Below are 11,452 nucleotides of genomic sequence, written 5' to 3' on the forward strand. Positions count from 1 at the left end.
TTGTGACGAATCTTGATTTGAAAATTTGTAATTTCCACGGTCTGTCATTTTCTCTTTTAAATGCTATCTTTAGCCGTTTTTACATGACCCAATAACTTGAGTCAATTGGTAAGCAAATTGGCAATCTTTATCTTTAAATAAGAGTCCGATTCTGCAAATATTATTCAGATTGAACTGGGCAGCTGGGTTCAGCATGATTGCTGAATACTGAATGCGTATTATTTTATGATAACTATGTTTTATTTTCACAGATCCTCTAATATGAGTACAAATAAAATTTAAATATACAACTATATGAGGCACTAGACATAGTAGATGGGTGAGAACTATACAATATCTGTCTCATTATTTTGTCTTCATTTCTTTTAATTTTAAATCTATGCCCACATAAGCTGACAAGATTAGATCTAATTACTCAATCAGAAAAAATGATGAGCTAATCAGTATATAATTATATATAGTTTAATCCACGACATTAAATTTTGTTTTCTATGATGCTATTAATATCTTTATCAATATATTAAACTTCTCTCATGCTTGCAATAAATTTTTCAGGGTTACATAGCATTGATTAATTATTGGGCAAGCTTTTTTGAGCAATTATTGTGCAAGTTGATATTATTTTAAACATCAATCGTCAATATCATTGTGTCCATAAAAATTACATGAAACTGCATTATTTATAATTCGTCTGTGGTTTATCTTGGGTTTCCTGTAAGTATATGGAACCATAATAATTTTCCACAAAAGAAATCCTAATTAATTATTCAAGAATAAGAAAAACATTAAAAAAAAAAAAAAGGAAAGGAGATTGGCGATTAAGTAAGAGCGGTTTTACCATGGGAGAGAGGAAGTATGAAAATTGTACTATGCCTATGAAAAAGGCGGAAGAGGAGGAAGTCAATAACAGTGATGCCTGAAACTGACTTAACGTTGGAGTAGATTTGGATGCTGGTTTGTTAATCTAATCAATGAGCTGGATACACTCTTTCAGGAGAAGAAGGAGCGACCCAACTTTGAGTATTATATATCCAGTGACAGCACTCAAACGATTAAAAAACTAATCCACTAATTTATTTCATAAATATTATTAAAATCCCCCCATTCCAGTAATGCAGCCTCCAACAGATGCATGCCAAGTTTCTAAGCATTTCAAAGTTCAAAGCTTTACACATCCTGAACAACTCAGTTTTTCTCTGTACTAATAATTCTCTTCTTTTTTTTGGGGTTTTTTTTTTTTTTCAATCGAACTTCCTTCTCCCTTCTTCTCCGATTCCTGCGGTCTTCAGTTTGGCTTTGCTTCGAATTCTGAACTCACCTGTATAAAACATCCATTCACTTTTACCCCCAATTCAACTATGTGCAGAGAATCAGCCTTCTGCTGCATGTTTTATTCTCTGTGATTCTTGAGGTGGCTTTTGGATCTCTGAACGATGAATCTGACCAACGCCAAGGGATCCATGTCAACGGCCAGTTCTAGTACCCCTCGGAAATCAGTCGGTGACGGCGACCAGTTCCCGGCTGGGTTGCGGGTACTGGTGGTGGACGATGATCCCACGTGCCTTATGATCCTTGAGAAGATGCTTCGCAATTGTCTCTACGAAGGTAATCAGTCAGTTTTTGTTCAATTGGGATTCAACCCTCTTTTGGTGTCTTAGATTTTATTTGAGTAATAAATTGGTAATAGAAGAAGCAGGACTGCACCATCCTTTCTACGCTTATGTGGAAAACGAATAGTATTCGATGATCTTTAAATTTGAAATCGGTGACATGAAAGGGTATTGCAGACAGAAACCCCTCAATCCATGCCTATGGCTTTGCCTGCAGTGAAGTGAATCAATTCCTTGCGTCTTGAATACCGTTGCTATTCACCTTGGGCTGTCAGATTTGTCTATATTGCGTCTAGATTTTGATGCATGATTGGATGTCAGATTTGTGAGTTTCTTCATAGTTTTCAGTTGGCTCCAAATTTTGAGAATCGATTTTAAGTGCTTGATGAATCATTTGCAGTAACAAAATGCAATCGAGCTGAGGTTGCATTGTCCCTTCTGAGAGAGAACAAAAACGGGTTCGACATAGTTATAAGCGATGTGCATATGCCAGACATGGATGGCTTTAAGCTTTTAGAGCACATAGGGTTGGAGATGGACCTTCCAGTTATTAGTAAGTATCTTGTTTTAATGTTTAGGTAACTAGATCCATTGATTAATTACATCTTGGTGGAGACTGACGTGTTTATCATGCTTACAGTGATGTCAGCAGATGATGGGAAAGATGTTGTTATGAAAGGTGTAACACACGGTGCTTGTGATTACCTAATAAAACCTGTGCGTATTGAGGCTTTGAAGAACATATGGCAGCATGTGGTTCGGAAAAGAAAGAATGACTGGAAGGATTTGGAGCAATCCTATAGTGCAGAAGAAGGAGATCGGCAGCAAAAGGCCTCAGATGAAGCTGATTACTCGTCCTCAGCAAATGAAGGAAATTGGAGAAATGCAAAGAAGAAGAGAGACGAGGAGGAGGAAGCAGAGGAGAAGGATGATACTTCTACATTAAAGAAGCCACGCGTTGTTTGGTCCGTTGAGCTCCACCAACAGTTTGTGGCTGCTGTGAATCAACTGGGAATTGACAGTATGTATTCTTCATTGACACGGTGACACCCTTCGAATGAATATGTACTTCGAGGACTACATTTCTATTGTTCAGTTGTCGTGCTAGGGCCATTGAAGTTGATGCTTCTAAACAAGCTAGTTATTCATGACATTTGCTTGCATATGAAAATCAATCTTTTGGCTATGTTAGTCAGTACTCAGTAGCATCGTGGTTTAGATCCCAACTCAGATTTAGGCACTATGAAGTAATCTTGTCTCTAAGTTATTCTCCCCTACTCAACTATTCACTTGTAGATCTTATCTGTGAAGGATTACGGTGTACTGCTCTTGCTTGAGTCATGATAAATTTGTCTGAGATGTCTACATATCTCATGCTTTCAAATTTGGTATTTTTATACAGAGGCTGTTCCCAAAAAAATTCTGGAATTGATGAATGTTCCTGGGCTCACCAGAGAAAATGTTGCTAGCCATCTCCAGGTACCACAGCTTCCACCGTCCTTTTTTTTTTTTTTTCCTTCCCTTTATCGTTCTTATTTATTCTCTTAAGCAATTACTTAGAAGAAACAACTTTATTGTCTGGTTTTTGGTACAGAAATATCGTCTATATCTGAGAAGACTCAGTGGCGTTTCTCAGCACCAGAGTAACATGAACAACTCTTTCATCAGTCCACAAGAAGCAACCTTTGGGACAATGTCAGCATTTAATGGAATAGATCTTCAAGCTCTTGCAGCTGCTGGTCAGCTTCCGGCACAAAGTCTGGCAGCACTTCAAGCAGCAGGACTTGGCAGATCAACTGCTAAAGTTGGAGTATCTGTGCCCCTTCTTGATGAAAGGAACCTTTTCAGCTTTGAAAACCCCAGATCAAGATTTGGAGATGGGCAACAGCAGCACCTCAGCAGTACTAAATCAACAAACTTGCTTCATGGAATTCCTACCAACATGGAGCCAAGGCAGCTTGCCAATTTGCACCAATCAACACAATCCCTTGGCAGCATGAATGTGCGAGTCAATGGATCTGCTGCACAGAGCAACTCTTTATTGATGCCAATGGCTCAACCTCAACCAAGAGGTCAGATGCTCAATGAAAATACTGCTTCGCATGTTCCAAGACTTCCATTATCTGTTGGGCTGCCTACTGTACCAAATGGAATTTCTAATGCTGCGTTGGCAAGAAATGGGATTGCTGGTAATAACAGAGGAGCTGCTTATAATCCTATTCCACAAACTTCTTCAATGTCGATTTTTCCCACAAACCAAACTTCAGAAGTGTCCGTCAGTAGTTTCCCACTTGGAAGCGCCCCGGGCATATCTAGTATCCCACCAAAAGGCGCATTTCAGGAGGAAGATACTTCGGGAGTTAAAGGATCTGGGGGATTTGTGCCAAGTTATGATATTTTTGATGAGCTGCACCAGCAAAAGCCTTTACATGACTGGGGACAAAATGTGGGCCTCACGTATGATACCCCTCAGCGTGCAAATCCTTTACACGGTAGCATTGATGTCTTGCCATCAGTTATAGTAAATCAGAGCTTTTCTTCCTCCGCCCAACAGACCGGACAGAATAGGAATTCTACTCTGATTGGAAAAGCCATGTACTCCCAAGGGAAAGGTTTGGAACAAGGAAATATCCAAAATATTGATCAAAACCTCCATCCACTCGTTGAAAATTCTACAAGGGTTAAGACTGAAATAATTTCTGATGCAAACTCTCATTCTAACTTCTTCCCCGATCATTATGGGCAGGATGATCTCATGAGTGCACTTCTGAAACAGGTTGGTTCTCCTTACCTTTCTCTGGAACCTCTGTGTGTGTGTGTGTGTGTGTGTGTAATCTTCAATGGTACACAGTATTTATATGACTTTTTATGGGGTATTGTTAGCAGCATGAAGGCATTGGAGCAGCTGAGAATGAATTTGACTTTGATGGATATTCCTTGGACAACATTCCCGTCTAGAACTGGCCCTGCAAATTGTCTTTCTGATTGCTGTTGCCAATGTAAATAGTTGCTGCTGTTAATCACGGACTTTATCATTCTACAATTAGCTAGTTTGAAATTGAGTTTTATATTGCTTGATGTCATAAAGTCAGTCTGCTATTGAGATGGTTTAGGTTGGATGATCAGCATCATCATAGTTGTCCATTGTGAAGAATCAAGAATTTACTGTCGCTGCATGTATGCAAAATGCATATGTGCAAATTTTTTGACAGCTTTTGGGAGCAATATTTCCTAGTAAGCGTCGAATTTTAGATGTTCATGAAGTTGAGTTAGGGAAGAATTCAAGAAGCAAGGTTCACACAAGACTCTAGACACGTTGGAGCGTCTCTAACTTGTTAACTACTAAATACGGAATTCGTTTTTTTTTTCCCCAATTATTTTTCTTCGATTTCTGAAAATAACTGCTACTAAGCATGTAAATATTTCAATTATTCAGCCTATCGATTCTTTGCTGGTCCTTTCTGTACTTTTTAAGTGTTACATTTGCATTTGTTTGTTCTTTGATAAAAATCTTAATTCAGCCACTACTCCATCCTTTTTTCGTCATGTCAATATCACGCCTGAGAGTATAATTTTGTTTCTGTCCCGCATAAAATGTTTAATTTCTTTAAAATTGTGCGATAATATGCTAGTGAAATTAAAATGAAGCTCTTCCTTTGAAATTTGGATATGTAAGTGATATGGAATGTTGAGCATCATATTGATGTCTGCATGATATTTTTCAGGGACTAGAACAAGGTTTGTCTTGAAAATTAGAGAGAATTTCATGTATTCGTATAAATTCGAGAGAAGTTGTATTATTCACAATTTATAGTAATGTGGCTTCTTGTACTTTTTCATACTAGTATGATATATTATTTTTTGTTTTGAATATAAGAGCTAGTTTAACATTCAATTTGATTCTAAATATAAGATATCAATTCATTTTGCTTATCATATTTATTCATTTTTTTCAAAGTAATCCTCATAATAGTTATATATGTTAAAGGTTATCTTAAATAATAATTCTAGCTAATACACATGATAAGCAAGAGTGTTTTAAGAAAAGACAACACCTAATTATTACAAATAATTAACTTAACAAACTTTTTTAATCTACTCAAATTAGTTAACTAGGTCTTATATTAAGGATCAGAAGCAGTATATTGATTGATAATACCTTGGAAGAAGGGAAAAATGTGGGTTTAATTCTTGTAAGGGCAATAGAGTATTTCATTTGAGAATTGAGAGTCAAATATAATACTACAATTTGCAAACGGTATTAAAAAAATAATCTTATAGAACTGTGGAAGACTCGAGCATTATTTGTCGAGGACATGAGGTGGTGAGAATGATAGCAGAAGCTGCCGCGAGCAATCCTTTTTTTTTTTTTTGTCCCATTTTTTTTTTAATTAAAAGAAGTCAAAGAAACGTCAACTCTATCGTAGATTTTTGTATAAATTTAATTACATTTTTCTGAATTTTTAATATAATCTTAAATGCTAATTTTTGAATCAACGACATACTGTTACACGGAAACTAACAGCGCTAAATTAGATTATTCACTTATCTACATAGATTAAGCTTGGAATTACAGGGACGCTTCAGGTATACTTCTGTTGCTCAGACCAAGTTAACTTCAGGTACTTTAGCCATTTTAAATTTTAATCATAGCTAAGAAGAAAACAAGAGAGCAAGTATTAAGAGAATTCTCACCTATGGCCAAATTGAGGGTATCCCATAGAACTCGATCGGCAACGAAAACGTATTCTAGCTTCCACTAGCTATGGACACAACAATAATACAATGGAAGGTGGTGATGAATAATTCCTGTACGTTTATTTATAGTGAAAACACAGTTAAATTTCATTTGATGTTCCTCTTCTACCAAGTCAGACATGCGATGAGTAATGAAGAAAAACAATTTTACTATTTCATACCCAAAAAAGAAAAGAATACATTTCTATCATCTAAGACATCTACATTCACCTGCATCACAATCACTTTGAAAAGAATCATATCAATGGAGCATGAAGGATCTCAAGAGGATCAAAAGCAGACATGAAAAATACAGCATCAGTGTCCCTATTGCCACAAAAACACCAACAGAAGCAGTGTGAAGATCATTGAAGTAGCCAGGGAAGATTCCTTCTTAAAGCCATTGGTCGGAAGCACAGAGGGAAGAGAGCACTCCTCCCCGTTGAAGAAGACTTTAGTAGGGAACCCATCTCCACCTGCCACATTGATTCCGGCAGTAGTTTTCTTTGTAAAAGAGATCACGGACTGCTGTTTACCGGGAACCCTTGGATCACTCGCAGGGTTTGCCCCATCAGTTTCTGCCACTAGGTAGTTCAATCCTGGAAGACCTTGCATAAATATTGTATTATTAACACCATCCAAGGCACTTCCATTGAAGGAATACATTTTCTCAAAACCTGAAGCTGCTTTGTCCATTTGCACAGCAGCAAACCAGTCAACAAAATTAGTGTCTCCCCAGTTGAAAAGTGTGACCCTTGCACTCCATCCTCGGCTATAGTCTGTAAGAAGATGCCAGTTTAATGTCACGCCGCAGTTATCACCACACGGCAATGGCTTTGGCACTGACAGATGTTTCAGACTAGCCCAAGCAAGTGCCTTAGCAGTCCGATTCACAAAAGGAACAAGAAGCGCCTCTGGTGGAAGAAGCATAGCCGATGCAGTAGTACTGCAAGTTTTTGCTGTGTTACTGGGGCAGCCACAGGCGCATGTTTTGCAAGGAATGACAGATTCGTTATAATATGCAGAAAATGAGACACAACATTTACGTGGTGCCCCTTTGGCCTGTGTTATGTTACAAACAACCTGCCAGCTTGCCATTGCAGATTTGTTTGATGGTATGCCTGAAGGATCTGGGGTTTCACTAGGACTTACCCTGATGGGTGGGCCACATTTGTAGTCAGGGTTTAGCGTACCGCTTATCTTCCAGTTCTGCGGTGGTGAAAGCTGGGAGCGATTAAGGTCTGGTGGCAATTTAAAGACCTGCATTTGGAATCTTGAAGATGACATGCTTGGGTCCATCAATGGTGGCAAGATTGTACCATTCCGGCAGCAAAAAGGAATCTTCCCCAGCTCTGTGTCATTAAACTTTGTGGGAGGGAGATCAATTATCGTTGGCCTTCTTTCACAATTCAGTACATTGGCAAAGTCAAGATCTTTGTAGTATGTACCTTGTGGGCCAAATATACAATCAGAAGAATCCACATTAGTTGGATAAGCCCCCTTCATTGAATAAATGAACTCGCCCTTCATCCAATCCCAGTTTAATTTCCAGTTGTCAAGACGGCCAAGAGGGTTATGATTTGAGATTGTAATCTCTGCCCAATAATTGGAATCATAAGTTCTGATCACATCATACATGATTGTAAGATCACCATTCTGGCGGGGTAAGAATTCTTCGTCCGTGGTTATGTTTGTCTTGAATTTGGGATCTTTTGTACAACAGACTCGAGTCTCATTCTTACCTATAAATCAAACATAAGTTTATCAATCATTTGTTCTAAGGCCAAAAGAGGATTGAATTATTCTCAGTTAAACAGATAGAGAGAGAAACAAGAATCTCTGTCAACCATCCTCTACATCTATAAGTCGCAGAATATTCAACATTTTAACTATGGAGCGTGGATTCTAATGGAAAACAAAGTTGAGTCGCCTAAATTTCAAAACGATAGGATTCAGCTAACGGACAAGGTCCGAACTTCGAAGAACATCTCCAAGAGTATGGCAGCATCTCACAAAATGAACCAGTTAGCAATTCATCCTTGTAAAATCATATTTAGAAGCATGAAACTAGTATAGCCACTCAGGGCAACATAAATCTAGCAGAGAATCCAATTTAGCAACCGTCTAATACCAAAAAAGCTGGTATTACTTCTTTGCGAAAGGGAAAAGGAGGGGAAAAAACGTAGAGGATCATAAAATGAATCAACGAATCTCCACATATGCTCAAACAAAAGCATCGAAGCAAACACAAATCGCTAGGATGACAAATCGAAACTAAAACAAAGAATAGAATCAGTCAAATCACCTTGACCAGTGGGCTTACGACAGACGAATCCATCATTGGCGAGGGTGATGTTTGCGGGCATCGGCACGTTGGGAGGCGCCACACCGAACACTGTGCCCACCAAGTCGATCTGACCCTGCATCTGCGTCAGGTCCCCAGCAGTCTCGACCGCCGTCTTGAGATCAGTCATGGGGTACCCAGCAAAGACGGTACCGTTTCCGACGCCAGCAGGGAGGCTAGTGCCGTCGCCGAGCACCGCATTAGACGCAGAGACTAAGAACTCGTTGTGCTGGAACCCCACAAACACCTTCCAGGACTTGAGCTCGTCGAGTCCATTGTTGAGCACAGTGATCGTGGATTCGAATCGGTACGGTTGCTGCTTTGGATCGGAGACATTGGGCGGCAGCCGTGTTCCTCCGGTATAAGCGTACGACAAGAGTATACCGTTGCAAGAGCTGGCAGTCTGAGCACGAGAAATCGAAGGCAGTGCGAAGAAGATGAGGAAGACGGCGACTTGGAAGGAGAGGCAGCAGCAACGGGAATCTGAAACCATGTTTGGGGATTAATCACGGGTCTGAAATTCGAAATATGAAGGAGAGAGAGGGGGAATGAAAGGGAAGTAAGTAAAGTAAGCTTTTTTAAGAGAGAGAATGCGGAACCGCGTAGTATGGTTCTAAGTTCTAACTCTAAACAGCTTGGAGGAAGCTGTACGCGAGAATGGCAGGCTAATGGAGACCATGATGTGAAACTGAGAAAGGAGAGTATATTTAATTTAATTAAATCAATAATTATTTAGCTGCCTAATTAGCCATTATCTAATGCTGTGTTTGAGTGAAGGAGGGTCATTTCAAAATGACACGAATCATAGGTCGCATTCCTTCCCGTTTCAGATGCTTTTTTTTTTTTAATGCAAGTTATAATTTTAAGAGTTGAACAAAATCATAATTTTAAAAATATTTTTACATTATACAAAGTAAATATGTGAAGAAATTTGTTTTGATTTACGGAAAAGTGCTCTTAATATCACCTAAAAAGGTACTCATTTTAGTAATATGATTATGTGCAGGAAAAAAGAAAGGGACAGATAGAAAAGGCTGTCATTTGAATGATGAAATTCAAATGTTCTATATTTATAGATGTTTTTACAATAATAAGATTGATCTAATGCACGGGTTTCAACTTTAGTTAACTTGAATAATCAGCAGTAGAAAAGTGTGTAAAACAATATGAAACCATAAAAAATATGGCAAAAGCAAAACAATAAGTCTGAGAAAATTGGTAGCATGGATCGGTGGTTGAAACTTTAGGTTTGGAGTTGTTTGAGGAAAGGAATGGGGGGTTGATTGATTGGTTGATTACTAAATAAGAACATTGGGAAGACAAAGCGTGTAAGATTGTGAATCCGCGGCTTATGTTGCGGCGGCCTAGTCTTTTTCTATTGCCTCTTTCTCTTTTTCTTTTTCCTCCAAAATTTACATTAAAAAATAATCTGCCCATTATTATATTTATGGCTGCCATCATTATTAGATCTTCGCATATTTATCATCAGTATATACATATATCTCTTCTGTTGCAACATATGGGATCAATAATGACCTAAAAGTTTTTAAGCAATTGTTAAATGCGAGAGGAAAAAAAAAAGGAGCAGAGAAAAATTCCACGATGCCGAGTTAAATAAAAGGAGAAAGATTGAAATAATAAATGGAAATAACACGAAACCTGGTAAAATATTTATTATTCATAACTTATTAAATATGCATTTGTGAGAGTTTTATATTATATATATTGATATTAATGATCAACTTTTTGTCCAAAAAAGTATTAATGATTAGGGTCATTTAAAAGGTCTACTAAGTTTTAAGCAGAATTTTGGGCCTAGGCCCAAATTATCAATTTGGACCGATCTCGCTGGATCTTGGGCTGAACCCAAGACAGCGAAAACATAAAAGACCATGAGGGACATGTACATCGCAACAACTGGCCTTTGGAGCATAACATTCATGAAAGGACCAGTCATTTGATTCCAACACAACCAATTTCGTTCTGGCCCATGAAGGCGCAAAAAAGAGTTTTCATTCACAATATTCTTACACTCAATCATTTTGAAAGGGAATCTTTCACTTTTTTTTTATATATTAAACAAGACAAGTGTAAAGCAGCATAAATGTTGTCACTATTAACTTATGGAATTAAAAAAAAAAAGTTGAAAAAAAAAAGGTAATAAAGTGGGAGCGTGAAGAAAAGTAGGAAGGCAAAGATCCCCCTTCTATTCTTTCCATGCTTTTGATTTGGCTGTGTCTCTCTGCATTGTGTACTGGTGGTAACCAAATCCATAACCTCTCCTTTTTCTGGACAAGGCTTCATTTTGCTTGCATCAAATACGTAGCAATATAGACACACACACACACACACACACACACAAGTAATTGGATGGAGTTTTTTTTTCCCTCTTTGTCTTGATTTTAAAAGCAGAAAGTAATATAAAGAACCTTCCAAAGTGAATTGGGTCGGTGCCATCCGACCTTTTCTTTTGCTAAGGCGTTCTTCCTCTTTTCACTTTCTCGCTCTTTCTCTCTGCAGCATTGGCTGGTGATTCCATTAACTATATTATAAAACCATTGCTAACGTTTCAGAGATACTAATCTCTCTGCTATTTCCCATTTCTGTGTCTTCAATTGCCTTTGCAAAGCGCAGAGACAATGTTCGGACTCAGACTGGTTGTCATGGTTCTGTTTCCTCTCACCGTGACAATGGCCGATGACCAGATTAAGTGTACATCCTGCTCTTCCTGTCAAAACACATGCCACCAACTTCCATCTCC

General features: G+C 38.2%; 2 protein-coding genes across 4 annotated transcripts; one reads left to right on the forward strand and one right to left on the reverse strand.

Annotated features, from left to right (window-relative positions):
- The first annotated feature begins 1,108 nt into the window (after positions 1-1,108).
- On the forward strand, positions 1,109-4,835 carry LOC114744683 (two-component response regulator ARR2-like). 3 transcript variants are annotated; one of them, XM_028932850.1, is made up of 7 exons: positions 1,109-1,198; positions 1,367-1,605; positions 2,011-2,163; positions 2,251-2,631; positions 3,013-3,089; positions 3,205-4,386; positions 4,494-4,835. In XM_028932850.1, exons 2-7 carry the CDS (start codon positions 1,434-1,436, stop codon positions 4,566-4,568), a joined length of 2,040 nt encoding a protein of 679 aa, XP_028788683.1. In that variant the 5' UTR covers positions 1,109-1,198; positions 1,367-1,433; the 3' UTR covers positions 4,569-4,835. The 3 variants fall into 3 exon arrangements, with proteins under 3 accessions (XP_028788683.1, XP_028788682.1, XP_028788684.1); XM_028932849.1 differs by lacking the exon at positions 1,109-1,198 and having other exon boundaries at positions 1,222-1,605; XM_028932851.1 differs by lacking the exon at positions 1,109-1,198 and having other exon boundaries at positions 1,222-1,605; positions 4,497-4,835.
- Positions 4,836-6,409: 1,574 nt separating this feature from the next.
- LOC114744678 (COBRA-like protein 7) lies at positions 6,410-9,302 on the reverse strand. Its single transcript, XM_028932845.1, has 2 exons — positions 8,653-9,302; positions 6,410-8,089 (listed from the first exon to the last, which is right to left on the reverse strand). The coding sequence occupies exons 1-2, from the start codon at positions 9,182-9,184 to the stop codon at positions 6,675-6,677; spliced, it is 1,947 nt and encodes a 648-aa protein (XP_028788678.1). The 5' UTR covers positions 9,185-9,302; the 3' UTR covers positions 6,410-6,674.
- Positions 9,303-11,452: the final 2,150 nt, after the last annotated feature.

The sequence above is a fragment of the Neltuma alba genome, unplaced genomic scaffold, assembly GCF_004799145.2.
Source record: "Neltuma alba isolate B1F8T4 unplaced genomic scaffold, ASM479914v2 tig00004431_pilon, whole genome shotgun sequence".
Taxonomy (NCBI): Eukaryota; Viridiplantae; Streptophyta; class Magnoliopsida; order Fabales; family Fabaceae; genus Neltuma; species Neltuma alba.